This window comes from Triticum aestivum, chromosome 5A, assembly GCF_018294505.1.
Source record: "Triticum aestivum cultivar Chinese Spring chromosome 5A, IWGSC CS RefSeq v2.1, whole genome shotgun sequence".
Classification (NCBI taxonomy): Eukaryota; Viridiplantae; Streptophyta; class Magnoliopsida; order Poales; family Poaceae; genus Triticum; species Triticum aestivum.
Window position 1 is genome coordinate 540,978,295 of NC_057806.1, and position 22,271 is coordinate 541,000,565.

Consider the following 22,271-nt stretch of genomic DNA (forward strand, 5'->3'; position numbering starts at 1 on the left):
AAACTAGCAACACAATTTCTTGGAACCGACTACACATTTTGCTAGAATGCGAGGTTGATGACCACGACCGGCATATTTTTTGTTGCAACCAGAGTTGTAGCCGACGAAACTGTAGTCGTCTTTTTACAACCGTACCCGACAAAAGCTACATCCACATTCAAGCAGAGCTGCAACCCTTTTCACATGGGAGTTGCAACCACCGAGGACATAGGTGTCGATGTTACAAATGCAGAGGAGCTAAGACGACGGTGGCCACGAGCTACACATTTTGCTGAAATCGGCGAATATAGATGTTACATTTGGTGAGGAATAAAGCTACTACTGGCAACTTTTTTTGTTACTACCGAAGAATTATCTGTTACATTCATTTACAACTTAGTTGCGAACCCCGACGATGAGACAACGTTTCTTGCTACAATCGTGTGGGTTTTTGCTACTAGTGTCGACGGTTTTTGCTACATCCATTCTTCATGACCACAAGAGGCCGGTGGTGAACTGATGTGAATCTCGGCAACGAGATCTAGCATTGGCCCCGGGGCGGATGCTGCAACCGGTCAATGGTGAGCTGAAACCTCGACTGGCAAGGCGTGATGGCGACCGCACGGCACTACGGCTGTAGGGCCGGTGAGTTGCAGCGACGACTCGACGGTCACCATAGCAAGGGAGGTAGATACCTTGTCTCTATTTTGCTACGACCGACAATGAAAATCGTTGCCACGACGTCGGCCATGGTTTTTGCGACCAACATGGGGTTGCTCCTCAGTGGGAGACGACGAGAGTGACGACCAATGAGCGAGCGATGGTGGCCAGCAGTGGCATGACGAGCGCCGGGGTGGTGGCTCAGGGTGCAGAGGGGGCACAGACGAGCTCTCTATGGGGGGAGAGAGGGCATGGGGGATTTTTCAGCCATGCGAGAGGAAAGAGAAGAAAGCGGTAGTGCGCCCTACTCTCTCAAATCGGATGGCTGCTAGACGGCTGGCAAAAATTTGGGTCGGCGGGCCGGTGCCTAGCACTGCCCTATTATTTAGGGGGCTAAGTTTTGAGAATTTGGTCACACTGGTTTGGTTCACATCATCAGATAGGAAGACACTTAATGGATGTGTTCTTCGTCCGGATTTACTGTGTCCGTTATTCAAAACTAATGGACCAATGCAAAATGTCTAGGCTTAAAACGTGTGATTTAGGAGTATGGTAATAGCCAATGAAATTAACTCCGAGTAATTGCATGCAACTGATTGCACGCTACGTATTTGCCTCCAGCTAGTCAAGCGTACATCCAATGCTAGCCCCCAATTATAGCATGCATATGTTGCCATTTTCGTTCTTGTATGCCAATTCGAGCGCACATCAAGTGGAGGGCATCAAGGAAATGTAAAAAGACTAAGTGCATTGTTGATCACAATCACAGAACTCTGTAAAAAAGTCCCTAGCATTATCTTTGACAGATTTGTTTGTGAGTCGTCGTGTCCACATGGATACCTTGGTGAGGCCCAAAGTAATTGCATACAACTGGTTGTATGTTTTGTGAACGCGTACGTCGAACACTAGCCTGCAATTATAGTGCAGCCATTACCATCTTCGTTTTTGCATGCCAATCGAGCATACACCCATCGAAGGGGCTAGAAACAGTAAAGCGATAACCACATTGCGTGTCACACAACTCTATCCTGATGACTAGTTTGGCTTTTTCCGAAAAGGTCCCTAGCAATATTTTTGGAGGCATATGGTTTTGAAGTCATATGCTGACAGTGGCTTTATATGCGCTTTCTATAAATGGACCTACATGGTTTATATTTGAAATGATACTGCATGTGGGGCATTACAAGTTGGTATTAGAGCAGGACCAACCGTAGGATTCCTTAGTAGTTGTTGTCGAGTCTAGAAAATTATTTAGTAGTTATACATGTAGATATCAGAGAGTGGGATTCTTTTTATTACTTCCCCACCCATCCTCTGGTAAGGATAGGTGACGTATGTGGTTTACCTTTTGACTTATCTCTTTCAACAATCTAGGTCATCGTTTACACGAGGTTTCAGAATTGTTACAATGATATGCTAGCGGCGAGTGATATTGATGTGAACCACGAACTGACCATTAGGGAGTTATGCCAACATGAACCACCTAGACCGGGGATACCTCCATTCTAGGATAGCCTCCACTCCACCAGAACCACCGATTGGTCCGATCTACTCAAGGCCTTATGCCTCCACAGTCGGTAGGCGACTCAGTTGTGTCCCATGGTTGCGTACTCATCCCGGGTGATGTTATTGTAGACTTGCTAGTATGGTATTGTTTTAGTTTCGTGACCTCGGGATTGGGGATTCATGTAAAATCTTTAGATTTTCCTACTCAGGTCGCATCGTGGTCAGACTGATGATTTCATACCTTGTGGAATAGTGCCCTCACCACTTTCATGAGAATCCTAATTTTTGTTCCGTTACTTTGTTGCAATTCTTTTCGATTGATGGTTTATCACCTCATTTCAATTATCATCCTCTCAATCGCAAACCTCAAATCCAGTTGGGACGAGCTTGTCTTCCAACTGTTGTTTTATCATCTTTTTCCCAACTTATTCAAAGTGCAACCATCTTCAGTGAGCACCACAAGAAGCCAATGATTCGAAGGATGTTGTTTCTTCCTCGTCCGTGGTTCCAAAAAGTAAGGTGTTTGGCTTTCTGTCAATGTGTTTCCTCGACCTCTTTCCCTTGCAAGTCTGTGTAATGTGCTTTCCCCCACCCACCCAACCATGTTTTTTTTGGAAACTCAGCATGTTCAGCCAAGGCCAAGTGTTCCTTCTCCTCATGTTAACCATGTGGTGACTTGTTTTAGGTGCATGGAACAAGTCATTTTTCCACCTAGTGTCCTCAGGATAAGTTTCTACCTCATCCACCTTGCTCTACTTCGACAAAGCCTATGGTGAAGATATCTCCTCCGAGAAGTGTTAAATTCATCATCATCAGTGCAGCAAAAGCCCAAGAGTTCCAAGACATCAGTCTCGTTACCCTTTCGGTTAACTCAATTTTAACAAAAGTACCATTTGATTCTGGCCTTTTGCATTCTTTGTCACTACATTGCTCAAATGCATGAGTTATCTCTAGTTTTCTTAGCCAAGCCTCTTATGGTTAATTCTCCACGTATTCATATGTGGACTTCCAAGTAAATCCATCAAAGATTCAATAAGTAGTGGGGGTCATGCCTTTGTTGATGTTCTCATGCCTTGGCAATTCTGAAATCGATGTGATTATCTTTGGTTCATATTTTGTTGATGCATCATTGATTATCTTTGGTTCATATTCTAGGCATGGTTTGGTTGTCACCAAGCAAGCCATCATTGATTATCTTTCAAAGGTGTTCTGTTGATGCATCCCTTAGGCCATTGTTCATTTTTGGTTCATATTTCTTTGCCTCACTTGTTTGCCCTCAGTGCCATTGCTTCTCAGTTGCTCGAAGATGTCCTGGTGGTTTGTGTTTTCGTCGATGTCTTTCCAGAAGAGTTTCTCAATGATTTCTTCTCGTTTGACCAATGTTCCTTCGACATTTTGTTTATAGGAATGGAGTATATCGACCAGAAGGGGTGAATGGGAGACTTACATTTCTTTTGAAACTTAAATACTCTCAGCACAACTCGGAAATAAACTATCAGGAGCAGTTCTATGAAGTAAAACTACTAGAAACAACAAGAAAGAACTGGATAGATTACTGTGAGATATTCGCCAGAACATGACTGAGAAGAATGACTATGTAGCAGAAGATGAATATCAGGAGGACACACAAACAGACAATCTTCCGCATAGCGAGAGATAACACGGAACAAAACATGATCTCAACACGGATGGAATGTACGAGAAGAATGAACATACAAAGTCCCAAAGAACAACACTTGAGAAATAACTCAACCAAAAGGAAATTAATGAAAGTAATGCGAGATGAGAAAAACCAGTGGTTCAGAAGGGCTAAAGAATATTTGGTAGACCAGTTCACTCTTCTACAAAAGAGCTATGTCTGGTTGGAGGGACTTGCGATTGAACACAGGTGCAAACCTCTCTCTGTCCTATTCTCCTCACCATGAAGTTCCTAGAACTTTAGTTGACTTCACTCGTGGTAGATTCTTCTCAACAATCTCCAAAACCTTCAATAGACTTTGTCTTCGATGACCATAATTAGTCTTAGTCACTCAGACAGACGCCTAACCGTCTAGAGAGTATGCAGCTCACAAGAGTAATAGGCTGACGGACTCTCGACTTAGATCTACGTAAATCTCAACCACTATCTGAGTTTTGGCTCTTGGATTTTCTCTGAGAAGAATTCACGCAAATCTCTTAGAGATGGGTTCTCAAACAAACTTGTCAAATCACTCGGAGCAGCCAACCACAATGGTTGGAGCAAAGAGTCTATTTATAGCTAGAGCAATCCCGAGGTGAAATGACCAATCAGGGCTTGCAACCTAACCAATGGCTAATCAGCATGTTTCCAACAGTCGAATTTCAAACTCACACGACAAATTTACTTGAGGAACAAGTTGAATCCACCGCTAGAGCATTTCTCTCGAAGCTTAGAAGAACTTCGTCTTTGGCTTACGATGAATAACTCAATGCACGTAGAGATTTCTCTCAACTCACTTGGGATATATCCGCATCAACACAGACATAAGTATTGACACATTTGAACCGCTCTTAATAGTACGGTGGTCCCATGACTCAAATGAAGAAAAAAGGACTATGAAAGAAAACAACGTCTTCATTCCTCTGCATTGCTGTCATTTCTCTTAGCACGAAACTTTAGCATACTTCTCTGCTACGCACAAAACTCTCACATAAGTTTATAGCAAACTTCTCATAAATCCAGGGACCAAATATCTCTGTGTGCACTAGCAAACACATTGACCCCTCACTGTTTTTATACAATCTCCAAAATACTCAAGGGGCACTAGATTGCACCAACAATCTCCCCTTTTTGGATGATTGTTAACAAAACAGTTAAGCATCGTAACCGGTAACGTGCAAAAAGTTAATAACTTGGAATGTAAATAACTCGAAGATACAAAATACCCCCCCTCTAAATGTATGCAATATATGAAAGATTTTCTCTTGATAAACCTGCATATATTAGGATAGAAATGATGGAGAGATATTTGATATCTTCAAGAATAATGGACTGCATTAAGAACAATATCATCGAGGAATAACTCAATGCATCCAGAGTGAACTCTGAGAATAATCCTACCTGCAAAATAAATTATCAAGAAATATTACGACATGGGTTTATTAACATTACAACCACTTCAGAGTGTCACTAGAGTTTTACAACATGGTAAGTATCAAATGGAACACCAAGTGTTGTAAACTCGAGAACAAAAGACCCTGGCAAAACACCGCATTAATAACTCTTGATGTCTTCTCCCCCTTTTTGTCAACAAGTGTCAACAAGGCGAAGAAGAACATGAGGTGGTATACATGCCTGGGAAACAAAGAAGACGATGATGTAGAACTACTCGATGAAGATGAAACTTGAGAATCATCAACCATGTTACCGGTTGAATTCACTTCTGGGGGAGAATCTTCAATGCAAGTGACAACATTTCCTTCAGATTCATTTCCTTCGGGGATGACTGGGTCAGTTGGGCCATCTGTGTTGTCCTGGAGAGTATTTTGATCACCTTCCTTGAATTGGGGTGACGTGGCTTCAGATTCTTCAATAGTATCATCCTCACTGAGAAAAATCAGATCAATCGTTTTTTATTTCGTTGGAAGGGGGTGAGTATCTCTTCTCTTCCGATCAGTCACAAAGGTATTAATGTAATCATATCTATTCTTGATTCTAGCCTTCTTGAGTTGATTTTTGAAAGAAAATTTCCTGAAAAGTTTCCAGGTACAACGTTTGTCTTCCTTCACTATGAAAAGAATCTTCCTTTTTGTCTTAGCAACATGATTTATCTCAGAGGCGGTGTGCTCTTTCTCTTTGCGGTCTTGACGGGATGTTTCATCAAGCAGTTGTTGTGTGCGGACACAGACTTTATAGAGCAGAGGATTTCTCATTCTTCTCTTTTATCCTGATAGATTTTCCCTTATCATTATCTTTCAAGACCTATAGTGTGTTGCCACAGGAGGTGTGAAATGCTTTGGTACATGAAGGCAAATATATCACTTTCCTTGAGCCATGTTGATAAGTTTATGGATCCAAGGAGCATAAAGTTTTGGAGCCAGATGGACTTCAACAGGATCCACCAGGTTACAAAGGAACATATCTTCAATGTTGAACGTGCGACATTAGGATATAGCATATAAAGTATTCCTTAGTACACCTGAAATTTGTAGAGGACAAGTAGTGGGGCAGAGAGTTTTGCATGACATCTTGAAGAACATGCGATGATTAAACTCGATACCATTGGGATCAGGGTTACTGAAGCATCATCTCGAACTCTAGTTGGATCCATCAGAAGGTGCACTTGTTAATCAGTAACATTCGAGAAGTCATTCTATATTCCATGCCATTTTCTTCAAATCAAGGGAAATCCAGGATTTCTAACATCTCAGATGTGGAGCAGAAGAACTTGTTTTCCTTACACATTCATTCAAAAGCCTATGTTTTTGCTATTTGTTCTTTCTCACAAGACATAAAGGGTAGCATAGAATTGAAGAATAAGCTCGTTGTTTGATCCATGGTTGAACTCGAGAATTTTCCTTAAAGGAAGTTCATCGATCCGGGCTAGAACATCCTTGAAACAGGGCAACTAGCACATAGATGCAATGTCAAGAAATTCATGCCAAAAGATTCAATTCTTGAAGCAAAAAATTCTCTCATAGAAAGGGGCATGTTCAGTGGTCCAAAATTAAGGGGAATTAACAATTTCTCTCTTCATCATAAGGACTCTTCTAGAAGAAGCGCAACTTGAATTTGTGAAGAGTTCCACTAAACGGCGGACCATGTATACCATGACCTTCAAGAAAAATGGGGATTTCCTCTCGGGGATTGGGGCGATGTAATTCTTCATTCTCATCATTAGAATTTTGAACTTCAACATCTAGTGCTGCTTTATTTTCATCAATTAGTGGCAGCTGAGATTGAGAGGATTGATCAATGTTAACCTTCTCAGACCGCGACACATTTTTGTCGGAAGCAGATACAGACAAGATATCTATCATGGTCTTTTCCTTTTCGACACTCTTCTTAGTGTTATTCTTCTCAGGCACAAGGGACTTTTCTTGATTTCCATCAACATGAGGCGGCATTGGAGTTGAATCGGCATTCTTTTTGAATGACCACACTAGGGCCTTGTTAGCACTTTTTTCAACAACAATTTATTCTTGAGACCTTGCCTCATCTTCTTGTTTCTTCCCACTCTCATCAACAGGGTTGATCTTGTGAGGAATATTACCACTATCAATTTCCATCTAAGATTGTTGCTCGGTGGAGAGGTCGTGAACTTATTCTTCTCAATGAGCGCTTGACTCGCCCCGATGAATTTCACCTTCCTCCATATGAGACTTAGAGGAAATAGCAGTTGCGTTCCTCAGTGGAGACAAAACGACTTGCTTGGCAAGGGATATGTTGATATCTTCTTTGGGAGCCCTAGGCTTTGGAGGAGTTGTATCTTTCTCAGAAGCATACTCATACCAACAAGGTGCACCTTCATTCCAGGAGCCCATTTGAAAAGAACCTTACAATTAATCATGTTTGGCTTAGAGTAATTTCAAAATGGATGACCGGCTAAAAAATTTATTCCGAATGCACACGAATAAGAACACAGTGTACTAAAAAGACTAGTGTTGGTCACTCTAGATCCACAACGGCCATGAATCGATGGGTTTGATCGGGGCCTTAATGTCTGTCGTCGCAGCCAAGGTTTGAGACGACCCCAGCTCGCATACGTCGCAAGTTCCGATAGCTCCACGTCAAGGAAGCACGACACACCCGGATTATTGAGAAATTGCCGACCAAAGGACAAGGAGAGCGCCACTTGAACGAAGCACGGCACACCCGGACATGAAGGTACCAAACCAGACTGAGGGCCAGTTCTTTTGAACGATTCTATCAGAATCGCTCTCCTTCCCAGCTTTTCCCATAATTACCACTCTATATGTTTTTTACAATCCTAACTAATTAGACCTTAACTAGATAAGATTGTAAAAAAAATATGGAGTGATGATTCTGGAAGAAGCTAGGAAGGGAAACGATTCTAGGAGAATCGCCGAAAAGAACTGGCCCTGAGGACGATGATAATGTCAACAGCTATACCTCAGACACGGCCCCCAACCATTTTGGGGTGGGGAGGCAAATGACTGAACTATTCATAATTTAAGCCTCTAAAATAATTTTCCTTCACTAAATCTGCACTACACATAGCTCTGCCCCTAATGACTATGAGCACCTCCCGCGAGTTGTTAGAATTTTCCTCAACCTCACCTCCCGCGAGTTGTTAGAATTTTCCTTTTTGTTGTGTAAGTACTTTCTCCATCCTAAAATAAGTGTATTATTTTTAATACAACTTTATACTAAAACTAATACAAAGTTGAAACACTTATTTTGGGACAGAGGAAGTATTTTTATAGGGATCTAAACTTTACAATGTTCGGAAATAACGGTGGAGATACCCTTATGAACTGAAGCAGACAAAAGTTACTGTCTATTGCTTCCAATTAACTTGTGGACTGATCAAACCTTCCAGCCACACGGCCTTTGTGGTTTCTTCTTTTTTCTTCCTCAGCGAGGCAATCAAGAGAAGACAAAATCTTGCTCCCATCCTATGATTGTGTTCTCCGCACCCTGGCTTGTCAGTCGCAGCACAAGCTCACGGTTGCACGGCCAGCCGGTCTACAACTCCTACAAACAAAATTAGCCACCATCGAAATATATACACAGAAGAAACAGAGACTGCACAAGATACCAGCTCTGAAATGCAACGAAGAACCAATATGGCAAACCCCTAAAACACCATGGAGTTCACCAACCTAGCAAGAAACCACAATGGCAAAGCAGCTCAAAGCAAACGCAAGACAGCAAAATGGATCTCAGGGCATCACAGGCAGGACGCCACAACTAGAAATTTAGTGCAGAATAACCAGCATACCATCTCATTTCCTCATAACCAGGTCCAAGAGTGCAGCAAAATACCACCACAACCAAAAAGCGAAGCAGAGTCAGCCAAATGGTGAGGACCCTCCAGGTCGACCGGAACCAGAACCTACTTACATCTTCCCTACTAGCGTTGTCTCAGAACCACAAAACGGTTAACGGCTGCTCCCAGGCATTCGACGAAGCCAAGTTTCCTTCCATGCTGGTTATTCGCGTCACGGACCCGACCTTCACTCAAAGGCCCACTGGTTCTCCTTCCGCACTTCCTCCTCCTCCTCCGGGGTGAAGTCGTTGGTGATGTTGAAGGTCTTGCGGATCTCCTCCGGAGTCTTGCCCTTGATCATGTCGGCGACGGTCTGGCAGGTCAGGTCCAGGAGCCCCTTGATGTCCAGGTAGTTGGCAGCCTGTCCAGGCAAATAAAAGCAATCAAGGTCAGGCATCACATTAAACATATATAAGAACAGGGGCATCAGATACAGTAGATCAGTTAATCATCTACAAGAGAGCTTCAGTTCATACTCAAGCAAGAAAGCAGCAACATATCATATTTAAGCAAGACAGAGCTTCAGTTAATATCATGGTGAGCAAAGCAAACATTCATAAGAAAGACAGTGGCAACATAGCATGGTGAGGAAGCAAAAACTCGTATTTAAACTAGACAGCATCAAGTACTACCAAGGTTAAGTTGTCCATGATGGTAGCAAGAACAAACACAACTGCCATATACTCCATGCTTACACACAGACGAACACCAATACATGGAAGAAATATAATTAAGCAAGGTGGATAACACAAAACAACTATTTACAACAGCCTACCAACTAGGAACAGTAAGGTCGGGCACATACTTAACAGATAAAGAACAGGAGCATCATATACAGCAGATTATTGCAACAGGCACACAATGAAAGAACTTGCAGTTCACATTTAAGCGGGACAGTTGCAATAAATCATGTAAGCAAACTTCATGCTTAAGAAAGAAAGTCGCAATACTCTGTCCCCAAAATAGATGGCAGATTATGTACAGAAATATGAACATAAATAATGTCAAACCAAATATAATATCAATATATCCACCACTAGATATCCTTTCATAATATATTTATTCAATACTGTAGTTGTTGATATTTTCTCCTACATATTTGGTCAAACTTAGAAAGAAATGACTTTTTGACTGAATTTAAACACCATATATTTTGGGGACAGAAGGATTATGTCTTAAGGTTGTGCTACTAGAGTCTAGAGACAAGACCACAACTGACACAGTATATTACAAATTTACACAGTTGGATACAAATACAGTGCACACGAATTAAAATTCAGCAAGGTGCATAACCCAGAACAACTATTTACAACAAACCTACCACCTATTGAGCAGTAAAGGAGGATATATTATGCTCCCTCCTCCCAAATTGGTTGGACAACTAATTTGGGACGGAGTTAATATTATATACAGAAGTGTATAAAAAACAAAGGGATACACATACTACAAAGCTAAAGAACAATGAATCAACCACAGTAGCATTCTGAGTGTGTCCATGTACAAGACTTGCAAAGGTACTAATCCCCAAGAAAGAACACCACAAAGCAACAAGTAAACATCACATGCTTTACAGCCTGATGGAGGTCAGATACTAAATACTAGAGTAGTTTAACAGACATAGATTCTAGTAGCATTCTTGTCAGATTAGGCAACAAGCATTGAATAGTAACGCCGCCCATGCCCGACAAGGCCGCCACAAAGCTACAACTAGGACCATACTAATATCTTATTACTGGCTTGCAGACAACCACAAAGCATTGCTTCCTACCAACCTACTGTGCCTAACAGTGCAATGCAAGTCAGGTGACTATGATTCCTAGTACAACATTTAACAATGCAATGCAGATAATCATTTTTTTCCTCACAGACTGAGTAATCTAAATGAGGAAACAGAAAACAGCTGGCTGCAACAACAGAGCATGCCTTCACTTGCACAGAAATTCATATCAGGCATCCTTTCTTATCTGAAACAGATCATGCTAAAGATACATAATACCAGAATTGCAGTGCTACATCTAAACAGGAAGAAAATAAATGGTACTATTTAACACAGAACTGAACACAGAAAAAGTATCATCGTAACTAAAACATACCACATCAGACACTCAACTAATATCATCAAATCACCACACAACAGTTGTTCCATCCAATAGATTGCATAAATATGACAAATACCCTTCAAAGAAAACCTAAAAGTATACAGTACGGCAATAATCCCCCTTTTTTCTAGGGAAAAAATACCCACTCCAAATCTCCAATCATAACGGATGAACAGAACCCGCAATGCCTCCCATTTCGTAACCCGACGTCGACACAAAACCCTAAACCCTAGAACCACGAATCCAGGCACCAGCCGCTCAAAACCACAACGCAATCGCATCTAAACAGCCGGAACACAAGCCCTCGACGAGTACATAAAAGGAGCGGCACACGGGGAGGGGGGGTCGGAAGTGTCGCTCACCAGGATGAGGTCGAAGAGAGTCGCCTGCTCGACCTTGACGAATTCGGCGTCGAAGGCCTTGAGCGTCTCCTCGTCGGGCTTGACGGCGGTGGCGGAGTCGGCGGTGGCGGCGTCGTCTGCCTTGGGGGCGTGCTGCGTGCAGTACTCGATGACCTTGGAGAGGACCTTGGCGTTGACGTTGGGGAGCGGGATGATGTTGTCGGCGCAGCCGTCCTCCACCATGTGCTTGATGGTCTGCGACGCCATCGCCACCGCCACCTCCACCTCGAAGTCCTCGCCGTCGGAGCTCTTGAGCGTGAGCTTCTTCGCCGCCGCCGATGCCGCCATTGGTCCGATCGCCGGGGAGGGGGGGCGAGGGTTTTGGGGGTGGTGCGCGGCGGGAAACCCTAGGAGCGGAGGCAAGTGGGGGTGGTGGTGGGGTGGGGTGGGGTGGAATGGAGGGGAAGGGGAAGGGGGGCGCCTTTTATTTCCGGCGTCGCAGAAAGGAAGGCTCTAGAACCGGGGCCGTTGGGGTTCCTGGGCCCGAAAACCTGGGCCTTGGAGATGTGGCGGGCTTTCTGGGCTGTGGCCCTTTTGATGTCTCTTTCCGTTAAAATGAAAAAAAAAACGCTGAGTATGTTTCTCGAAAGAAGAAAAAAAAAGGCAATCACGGGGTTTCAGAGGATACTGCAGAGAAACATTCCAACTTTTTGTGTGACTTTTGATTCTTCAAATGGATTTCAAATACTGATACGATGCCTCCAAGAATATGTTTCAGTGCCTTATTGGAATGTGCACACGCATTCCTGTACTAGTATTTTATTGGAAGTATTATCCAAGAAGAAATGTCTGCAGATTCGCATGCGTATTTCTTCGGAGCACCAGCCAAGCATGCTCGAAGATTCATCCAACCAGTTGATGTCAACGTGCTAGTGGTAGCTACAGATCACTTGCTCAGATCAAAGAGCAACAAGAAGAACGAGAAGAAAGCGAAAGAAAGAAGCTGACTGCAATTTGAACAAAACAGTGTCCGCGAGGTGCACGCAGCTGGCTCGGGTCAAAAGCACGGCGCAGTGCTGCTGATGGCTCGCGCCGCCGCGTCGCCAGCCTCCCCGCGGCGAGACGAGAAGGAGTCGACCCTGAGGCGGTGCCGGAACGCCGAGATGAACTCCTCCGCGCGCCTGTCCACCTCCGCCGCGTCGCCGGCGGCTCCTTCCTCTTCTTCTTCTCCGCCCGTCGGCGCCACGACACCGCGGTCAACCACCAGCGCCATGCAGCGGTCGGCCGCGACGTAGGGTGGCGCGAGAGCCGCCGGTTCGGCGTCGGCCCCGCGCCTCTTGCTGCTCCGCCTCTTCTTCAGCTTCTTCGCCGCGCCGTCGCCCGCCGGCGCCACCTCCGCGGCGACGCCGCCCGTTGCCGACGCCGCGGCGGGTCGCTTGGTGGGCTGCAGGGACACCACGACGATGCAGGCGACGAGGACGTTGAGGAGCAGGAAGAGGACGGGCGACGGCGCCGCGGCGAGCACCTGCGCGGGCAGGGGCCACCACCAGCGGTCCACGAGCACGGCCGGCGCCAGGCTCTTGACCCCGGAGACGAACAGCGCGGCCGCGGCGGCCGCCAGCGCCGCCTCCACCAGCTCCTCCTCCCTCCGCGGCGCCTTCCTCTCCACCTCCGCCATCAATCCTGCCGCCTATTCTCTCTGCTCCCCGGTGGTTTGCGCTCTAGGCACGCACGGCGCGACGCTTTCTTCTGCTCGGGCGGTTTTTGCTCGCCTTTGCGCCGGGGTGGTGGAGCTATATGTATAGACCCGAGCGAGCAGCCAGGGCAGGCGCCAAAAGGGCAGGGCTCGTGAGAGCAATCGATGGCTGCGGCCTGCGGGGGTGCCTGTCGCGCCGGCAGCAGGGCAAGCACGCAGCCCGTGCGAGCCGCTGTCGGGGGATTAAATTCCCTCCCTCCGACCATGGCAGCGGCAGAGCATGACATTTCTCCGGCTGCAGGGCCACTCAGCTCGACGCAGTGCAGCAAATTCTGTGTCATGTGTAAGGAGTAATAAACTTTTCTCGTCAGTGACAGTCCGGCATGGCAACAGAGAAATGGCTGGCACTAGCAGGCGTGTTTATCCACTGATGACTAGCTCGCTAATCACATCTGCAGAGACGAAATAATACTCATGCTCGCAGCTAATCGAGCATCCAGGCGGCATCTTTTTGTTTTGTTTTGGGTCATCGAGGGGAGAGGCTAGGGGCGCACGCCTGAGGCTCGTGCGTCGTCGTCGTTTCTCCCGGCCGCGTGGCGGACACGATGATGACCCTTTTCTTCATCGGGTCGGGGAGCATATACTACCTAGAAGGATGCCGCCCAAACTAGCAAAATTTAAAACTAGTACCACTCAGATGATTGTACTACTAGTACCACTAGGGTGTAACCACTAACCAGGCTGCTTGTGATTAGTGTGTGGATAATACGGCTGAGTAGACCAAAGATTCCCCATAATGAGTCCATGACTGTAGTCACTGCTAGTTTAACCACGCGATTAGGTTCGAATGCGAGTCCATCGTACATTCATACGGTAACCAAATGCGGAACAGAACCTTTCCCAAAGCAAGTGCCAGGGGAGTGCGTTTCATTATAATACAAAACAGCAGAAAAGTTTGCACGAGCAGCAGATATAAATACATAATAGTGATTGCAGCGGTCAAAATGTTTAAATTCTCACATCGCAAAGCATAAACTGAAAATTTACCAAAAACAACCTATAAACAATCGGCTGCTCTAGAAAACAAGGTGTAGATTTGAACCCAAAAAAGATAGGGGTAGTTAATTCCAGCACAGCATGTTCAGACCCTGAAATCAGTCTCCAACACAGCTTCAACAAGAAAAAATTCCTTCAACATTCGCTTAATAAATAATGTCTTAATATGGCAAGACAGGCAAAAACACTGATACAGATGTCACCGACTCTCCACAGTAAAATCTAGCACGTCAAACGGGATCATCTCCAGCAGCAACGATTGCAGTGGGTAGCCCATTATTGCAAAGAAATATGTTTAGTTTGCAACAAGGCTGTCGATGAGGTTGGCGGCGTCTTCCACCGTTGCGATGGTCTGCGCACTCGACTCCTCCACGCTGATCCCGAAAGCCTCCTCGAGGCCCATGACAATCTCAACCTACACAACAGAGCCACACAAAGTTTCACTAGTTAGGACCTGAGCAATCTCAAACTGAAAAGTATGATTTCGAGTGCTTATTTTCATGCACAAAGGAGTGTTGATAAAAGTTAGCATAAACTGCAGTAACAAAGTACTGCTGCCAAAAACGGCTACGAAGGATCAAAATGAAGAAGGCAGAACAATGTGGTTCTCACAGACACACTGGAACTTTTGCTAAAAGAGAACAGACCTACACATTCCCAGGCTTGGGTTCCAACTTACTAGTACTAGCGAGTCGTACTCACAAAATACTTTTAAAACAGAAACTATTTGTTGTTGTTGCATAACAAACAGAAACTATGGCCAAATAAGGGGGGTTTAGATGGATGATGCACTGTTACAAACTTAACAACATCATATCCACTGGGTGGTGCCAGCTAGGTCTGTTGCTAGGATGAACATGTGACACACATTACAGTATCCAGCTGACTTACCGTGTCCAAGGAATCGGCACCAAGATCAGCAAACGTAGAGGAGCCAGAAACTACAGTGTCGTCAGCAAGCGCAAGCTGGCTCTTCACAATATCACAAACCTTTTCTACTGTCTCCTTTTTGGCCTGTTAAATTACAACACCAATATGAAGCAGTTAGAATCCTAGCAACAAAGCCCTATGATGCATAGTAGGCTTTCAGAAACATTGCATGGTAAATTTACCTGCCTATTAAATCGGAATTACAGGGTTATATTATGGTTGAATCAATGTGGTACAAGTAGACTAGGAGGCGCTTACTTAAGTCAAATTATAGGCCAAGCATGCAAAATGCACGATACCAAAAAGAAACTACCGTTGCTGGAATTATCTCCAAATTACTTTTAGACAAAATGGAAGCACTGTTGTGATGAAACACGACAGGGTTTTCTATATGATGCAGTAGTAGTTTGTGGACTTATGATAAAACTGGAATAAAATAGATTGAGATGAATAGCCTCAGATAGCATGCATGATTAATTATTCCAAAGAAAGGATTTTGCCTTCATATATGAAACTAATGACATATCAAATAGGTAGGGAAACAAATTTGAAGTGCATTAACTAATATATCAATTAATGATTGATACGATTGCAATACCAGAAAAGGATGATACTTACAGCACAGGAAACAGAAAATCTCTGGGGAACTGGCTGAAGACGGAAGGATACATTGCCTTTCCTTGGAGCAGAGAAGGAGACCGAGTTGGCATTGATTGCCTGTAAATCGCCGAAGATGATTTCGTAAGCAAGGCAAAAATAAGTGAACTAGGGAATAGCAAACCAAATTGACAGTGGAAAAACAATGCCACATTGCATAAAACTGTCATGTAGGTTGGTTGACTATCAGTCTATCAAATAGTGTTCAGGCATAAATAAATTATAAAATTATCAATGCTGCTTCACTGAAAGTGAAAAGCAGAAACTAGAGTACAAAATAGTAACCAAAAACAGTTACGTATATCCCTAAGTAATGCTATGTTAAAAAACTGTCAAACAGGACCTGTTCGGCTATTCCATTGTTTTCCATTTGGTTTCAACAAAGTGCTGACATAACTCCTAAGAAACGTTCACAGCCTGAATTAAATATACTTTTTCTCATTGAACACAGCATCAGTTTAAACAACAACCCCCATACTTTACTATAGAATGTTTCTTCTGTCTGCATAGCTTAAAGGCGGAATCATGTAGTCGAGGAATCCTCGGAGCTACACATCATGCATACAAGTTGAGTGTGAAGCAACCTATGAGATTATGTATCAATCACCTAAACCTGGGAATCTTTCACATAAAGTGAGACGCCTTTAGTGGGCAATCCTTAAGGCATGCTACCATGAAGCAATGCAAACAACAGCCCACTAGATAAGGTGGCGTGCCATTACAGATTTATGAGTAAACGAAGACTTTACATGCACCATACAGCGCTAGTTCTATATTTATCTAACTTTTTTGATAAAGATCTGTAAGCGCGATCATGGCATCACATCACATAAAGAAAAGAAGGTTACAGGCACAACAAAATCCAGTGAACAATCCGCACAGAATTCCCAAACATCCGATCCAACAAGCGCACAAATATGGTCACATGCGGTTATAAATGTATGTCACGATGAATGTGGTAGCACCGCCCAGATCGATTGGCTTAGGACAGGGAGCGCGAAACTCAGCCCTATGGTACGGTGCCAGATCCAATCGAGCCGAACTCCACGGACGTTTCGACTGAATATAAGCTACGGAATCGGCGGCACCTGGTGCCTCCAGCCATCCCAGCCACGGCAGGCGGACCAGAGCGGATCCGCACCGAATCTCGCAAACACTCAGATTCTGAAACCCCGCCGCCACTTAAACCCTACCGGTCGCAGATCGAACGACGTGAGGGGACGGAGGGAGAGGGGAGGGGAGCGGGTGGACGTGGCGCGGTACCTTGACGGGCCTGGCGAAGGAGACGGCGGATGCGGCGGCGGAGGCCATGAGGGAGACGGGACAGGGGGAAGAGGCCGGCGCGGTGTGGGTGGGTGGGTGGTGGAGGCGGCGGTCGGGGCGGCAACACGGGCAACACAGCAGCAGCAGGAGGGGTTGGATGCGCGTCGAAGGAAGTTAGCGGGGCCGTCTTATAGCGCGGGCCGGGCTTTGCACGTGGGCGCGGCATCGGGCGTATCGACCGACGCGGCTGGCTGGCTGGCGGAGGTCACGAGGCCCGGCCCATGACGATCTCGATGCCTCCGTCCCCCCAGCGCCCCGGGCCCACCTGCCAGCGCGACGGGCCCGGGTGGCCTATCGATCAACGGTGCTGCGTCGTTTGGTTTAGGAAGGAGAAACCGGTGGCGTGCTAGGCTGGCTCGTGGCGGCGCCCGCTGTTTTTGGGTGGACGTGCCCGTGCTGGCACGGCGACGTTTGACGGTGAGGCTGCTGGTGTTCGGTTCTTGTGTGGTTGAGCCGATTGATCGCGCTTGTTTTGGTACGGGTGAGTGAGGTAGGTGTAGGTTGGAGAGCGAGGAACTTAACCGCCCACGGAAAATGGCACGACCACCAGCTCAAGAACTGGAATACGAGTCAGGGGTAGGGTACGAGTAATGCTACACGTACAAACAAGTTACAACCTTTTACAAAAAAAGTTAATTTAATTGATCAATAAATGGGAAGGCGGTCCACCCCCTAAAAATCAGAGGGAGACAAGTTTGTGATTGGTTAGTAGATGAAAAAAAATCTAGTCGGTGTGTAATTGCGTGTAACTCTTTGTATATTTAGCATTATTGAGTAGGGTACAAAACGGACGGGATAGCGGACAATACCATTAGTATAAATATGATGTTGATTTTAGCCAAATGCTGTGCAAAAATGTTCGCACGAGCTACATGATTAATTTCATTTCGTGGGATAAATCGAGATGCTGCTTGCAGCCCTAGTCACGGGGAGCGAGCACTAGTTTTTGTTTTTGTTTTTTTAGGTGAAGGTGCGAACACTTGTTGAACCGGAGAGCTCCTCTTCGGCGCCTGTTGCGCCACGCTACGAGTGCTTCTCGGCATTGGCCCGGCATTGGCCCGGCATTGGCCCATTTAGTGCTCCCTTCGCTTGTCTGCTCGTCTTTTCTCCCGCTCTTAGAGCATTTTCAATAGATGGTCTAAATATAAAAATACCTCATTTTTGGACCGTCCAGAGCAAAAAAGGCTGCTTCAACAGATGGTCCATGTGCAAAAGAAATTAAACCGCGGCCTCCTCATGATGTAAAATTCAACATCTCGCGATGCAAATATACATCACAAGATGCATCTGGTCCAAAACCAGCCGCCGCTTGCGAACGCCCAACCGTCACTTCATTTCCGTCCCTGCTCGCGCCCGTCCGCCCGCTCGTGACCCGCCTGCCGGAATCCGCCGTCGCGACCGCCCAAAACCTCGTCGTCGCCCGCGTCACCACCCCACATCCCCGCCGCCGCCGCCCTCCGCCCCCCTCGCCACCCCGCTGCCGCCCGGACACGCCGAATCGGGAGGCAGCCGACGTGGGATTCGGCCCCTCCGGCGGTCCGGCTGCCGCGGTAGACCTCCGCAGGGTCTCAGGCTGCCGCCGACCTGCTCCCGCCGGCCGTGAGCTTGTCCACGGACGTTGCACCGGCCGCACAACGACCGCCGCACCAATCCCTTTGCCCGACTGCCGAATTTGTCTTCGCCGCCCGCTAAGTTCCTCTTGGCCGGCCTCCAACCTCTTTTGTTATCACCGCCGCCGTCCGGAGCCGCATAGATTCATTATTTGTTTGTTCAAAACTATGTTGTATTGTGCAAAACTATGTTGTATTTGTGTTGCATTTCATCTCCTGGTTCTGAAGAACTATGTAATAATTTGATGTTGTGGACATGAGATTTTTTATGTTGTTTTAAAACATGTTTTTGTTGAAAATATGCCCTAGAGGCAATAATAAAATGGTTATTATTATATTTCTTTGTTCATGATAATTGTCTATTATTCATGCTATAATTGTGTTATCCGAAAATTGTAATACATGTGTCCCTAGTGAGCCTCTAGTAGACTAGCTCGTTGATCAAAAGATAGTCATGGTTTCCTGACTATGGACATTGGATGTCATTGATAACGGGATCACATCATTAGGAGAATGATGTGATGGACAAGACCCAATCCTAAGCTTAGCTCAAAGATCGTGTAGTTCGTTTGCTGTAGCTTTTCTGAATGTCAAGTATCATTTCCTTAGACCATGAGATTGTGCAACTCCCGGATACCGTAGGAGTGCCTTGGGTGTGCCAAACGTCACAAGTAACTGGGTGACTATAAAGGTACATTACAGGTATCTCCGAAAGTATCTGTTGGGTTGGCGCGAATCGAGACTGGGATTTGTCACTCCGTATAACGGAGAGGTATCTCTGGGCCCACTCGGTAATGCATCATCATAATGAGCTCAATGTGACCAAATGGTTGATCACGGGATCATGCATTACGGCATGAGTAAAGTGACTTTCCGGTAACGAGATTGAACTAGGTATTGGGATACCAACGATCGAGTCTCGGGCAAGTAACGTATCGATTGACAAAGGGAATTGTATACGAATTGATTGAATCCTCGACATCGTGGTTCATCCGATGAGATCATCGTGAAGCATGTGGGAGCCAACATGGGTATCCAGCTCCCGCTGTTGGTTATTGACCAGAGAAGCGTCTCGGTCATGTCTGCATGTCTCCCGAACCCGTAGGGTCTGCACATTAAGGTTTGGTGACGCTAGGGTTGTAGAGATATTAGCATACGGTAACCCCAAAGTTGTTCGGAGTCCCGGATGAGATCCCGGACGTCACGAGGAGTTCCGAAATGGTCCGGAGGTGAAGTTTTATATATAGGAAGTCAAGTTTCGGCCATCGGGAAAGTTTTGGGGGTAATCGGTATTGTACCGGGACCACCGGAAGGGTCCCGGGGGTCCACCGGATGGGGCCACCTATCCCGGAGGGCCCCATGGGCTGAAGTGGGAGGGAAACCAGCCCCTAGTGGGCTGGTGTGTCCCCCTTGGGCCTCCCCCTGTACCTAGGGTTGGAAACCCTAGGGGTGGGGCGCCATCCTTGTCTTGGGGGGCAAGGCACCCCCTTGGCCGCCGCCCCCCTAGGAGATTGGATCTCCTAGGGCCGGCGCTCTCCCCTAGGCACCCTATATATAGTGGGGGGAGGGAGGGCAGCCGCACCCAAGCCCCTGGCCTCTCCCTCTCCCTCCCGTGACACTCCTCCGTCTCCCTGCGCTTGGCGAAGCCCTGCCGAGATCACCGTTGCTTCCACCACCACGCCATCGTGCTGCTGGATCTTCATCAACCTCTCCTTCCCCCTTGCTGGATCAAGTTGGAGGAGACGTCTTCCCAACCGTACGTGTGTTGAACGCGGAGGTGTCGTCCGTTCGGCACTTGGTCATCGGTGATTTGGATCACGTCGAGTACGACTCCATCAACTCTGTTCTTTTGAACGCTTCCGCACGCGATCTACAAGGGTATGTAGATGCACTCCTCTCTCCCTCGTTGCTAGATGACTCCATAGATTGATCTTGGTGATGCGTAGAAAATTTTAAAATTCTACTGCGTTCCCCAACAATTTTATGCAATATGTGCGGCTGTACAATGGCTGGACAGCGGCTAAACAGCAGCCGCGCGGCTGCTGGACGGTTTTGGACCATAAATTTGAACCATCTATTGGAGTTGCTCTTTTGGACCATGAATTTGGACCATCTATTGGAGTTGGCCTTTTTTCAAAACTCCAAAACGCACTAGCGGTTCAAATTTTACATCTCCGATTTTGGACCGTCAAAATTTGGACCATCTATTGAAGATGCTCTTAGGTAGGCCACTCGCACACCCCTAAAAAAAGGTGTCGTTTGCTCTACTTTTTTTTGTGCTCGAGTTTTCTGCTTCCTTTATCTTCGAGTTTACGAATTAAAAAAACAGACAAATCAAAACAGTTCTACCGGTTTAAAAATGGTTTGTGAATCTAGAAATTTTCGTGGTTTGAAAACAGTTTTTGGATCTGAAAAACAGTTCATGGATTTATAAAATGACGATCTTGAAAAATCTTGGATTCGAAAAAAGTTTGCGAATATTAAAAAAATCACAAATTTAGAAAGTGCATGAATTGAAAAGTTCAAAACACTATAATAAGCTCACGAATTTCACAAAATTAAAAAAAGTTCATGACATTTGAAAATTTGCATAGATTGTGAAAAAAATCACCATTTTTTTTTAAAAAAACATAAAATTGAAAAAGGTTAACGGATTTGGAAAAAGTCCATGTATGTCGTGGTATTCTCACCGTAGATGCCATGGGATGGCTAAAAGAGGTGAGAGCAAGGCTACAGTGGAGATCCGGGACAGGATTAGGCAACAACGCACGGTGGTTTATCCAAGTTCGAGGCCCTCGTGTGGAGGTAACACCCCTACTCCTAAATGTCTGATGTATATGGAGTGTATATGGTGGCACATGGTTGCTCCTAGAGCTGTTTGGAGGAGGAAAAAGGAGGCTCTGAGTTCTTCTCTTCTCCTTGAGTGTGTGTGGGAATGAGAGTGTGAGAGGGAATTGGGTGGAGCTCCTCCCTGGTGCACCTTATAAAGGGGTGCCCAGGGGACAAGGGGTGGCCCACATGGCCAACTATACACTATTTTGAGGTGTCACGTGACGTACGAACAATGTCTGCTGCTCATCAATAGTGCTCCACTGTAGAGCATGGCCGTCTCATCCGTGCAGTTTCGATGGGATGCCTAAGGTTGACTTTGCCGGACGGCCTTGAGCCGGACGGGCACCAACCATGATGATTGGCTCATGTCAATGTTATGTGTTGCTTGACACACCTTTTTTTCGATTTTTCGACAAAGGGTGAACTCTATTAGCTCAAAATGGAGCATTAAGAGGATACCTACATATACCTCTTTTTGATTTGTCTTGGATCCTCATCACAATCAAGAGCATATACCTCTGCAGGGATGGAGGCAGGATTAGGCCATGCCCCGGGGCTACTTTAGTGTAGAATAGTTTTACAGGACGTTGTACGACAGTGCCGAAAGCCTG

At 45.8% G+C, this 22,271-nt stretch overlaps 3 protein-coding genes across 3 annotated transcripts; all 3 read right to left on the reverse strand.

Moving 5' to 3' along the window:
- Window positions 1-9,044: 9,044 nt before the first annotated feature.
- On the reverse strand, window positions 9,045-12,004 carry LOC123104620 (SKP1-like protein 1). The gene is made up of 2 exons (XM_044526500.1): window positions 11,578-12,004; window positions 9,045-9,477 (listed from the first exon to the last, which is right to left on the reverse strand). Exons 1-2 carry the CDS (start codon window positions 11,902-11,904, stop codon window positions 9,304-9,306), a joined length of 501 nt encoding a protein of 166 aa, XP_044382435.1. The 5' UTR covers window positions 11,905-12,004; the 3' UTR covers window positions 9,045-9,303.
- Window positions 12,005-12,328: 324 nt separating this feature from the next.
- Window positions 12,329-13,495, reverse strand: LOC123104619 (uncharacterized). Its single transcript, XM_044526499.1, has one exon. It carries the CDS (start codon window positions 13,232-13,234, stop codon window positions 12,614-12,616), a length of 621 nt encoding a protein of 206 aa, XP_044382434.1. The 5' UTR covers window positions 13,235-13,495; the 3' UTR covers window positions 12,329-12,613.
- An 852-nt stretch (window positions 13,496-14,347) lies between these two features.
- Window positions 14,348-17,355, reverse strand: LOC123104621 (acyl carrier protein 2, chloroplastic). Its single transcript, XM_044526501.1, has 4 exons — window positions 17,159-17,355; window positions 15,857-15,955; window positions 15,200-15,322; window positions 14,348-14,723 (listed from the first exon to the last, which is right to left on the reverse strand). Exons 1-4 carry the CDS (start codon window positions 17,204-17,206, stop codon window positions 14,604-14,606), a joined length of 390 nt encoding a protein of 129 aa, XP_044382436.1. The 5' UTR covers window positions 17,207-17,355; the 3' UTR covers window positions 14,348-14,603.
- Window positions 17,356-22,271: the final 4,916 nt, after the last annotated feature.

Coding starts and splice junctions, on each gene's coding strand:
- LOC123104621 (XM_044526501.1), bottom strand. CDS start 17,206: ATGGCCTCCGCCGCCGCATCCGCCGTCTCCTTCGCCAGGCCCGTCAAG. Junction 15,323..15,856: donor GATTTTCTGTTTCCTGTGCT/GTAAGTATCATC, acceptor GTAATTTAACAG/GCCAAAAAGGAGACAGTAGA. Junction 14,724..15,199: donor GTGCCGATTCCTTGGACACG/GTAAGTCAGCTG, acceptor TCTGTTGTGTAG/GTTGAGATTGTCATGGGCCT.
- LOC123104619 (XM_044526499.1), bottom strand. CDS start 13,234: ATGGCGGAGGTGGAGAGGAAGGCGCCGCGGAGGGAGGAGGAGCTGGTG.
- LOC123104620 (XM_044526500.1), bottom strand. CDS start 11,904: ATGGCGGCATCGGCGGCGGCGAAGAAGCTCACGCTCAAGAGCTCCGAC. Junction 9,478..11,577: donor CTCTCTTCGACCTCATCCTG/GTGAGCGACACT, acceptor TTGCCTGGACAG/GCTGCCAACTACCTGGACAT.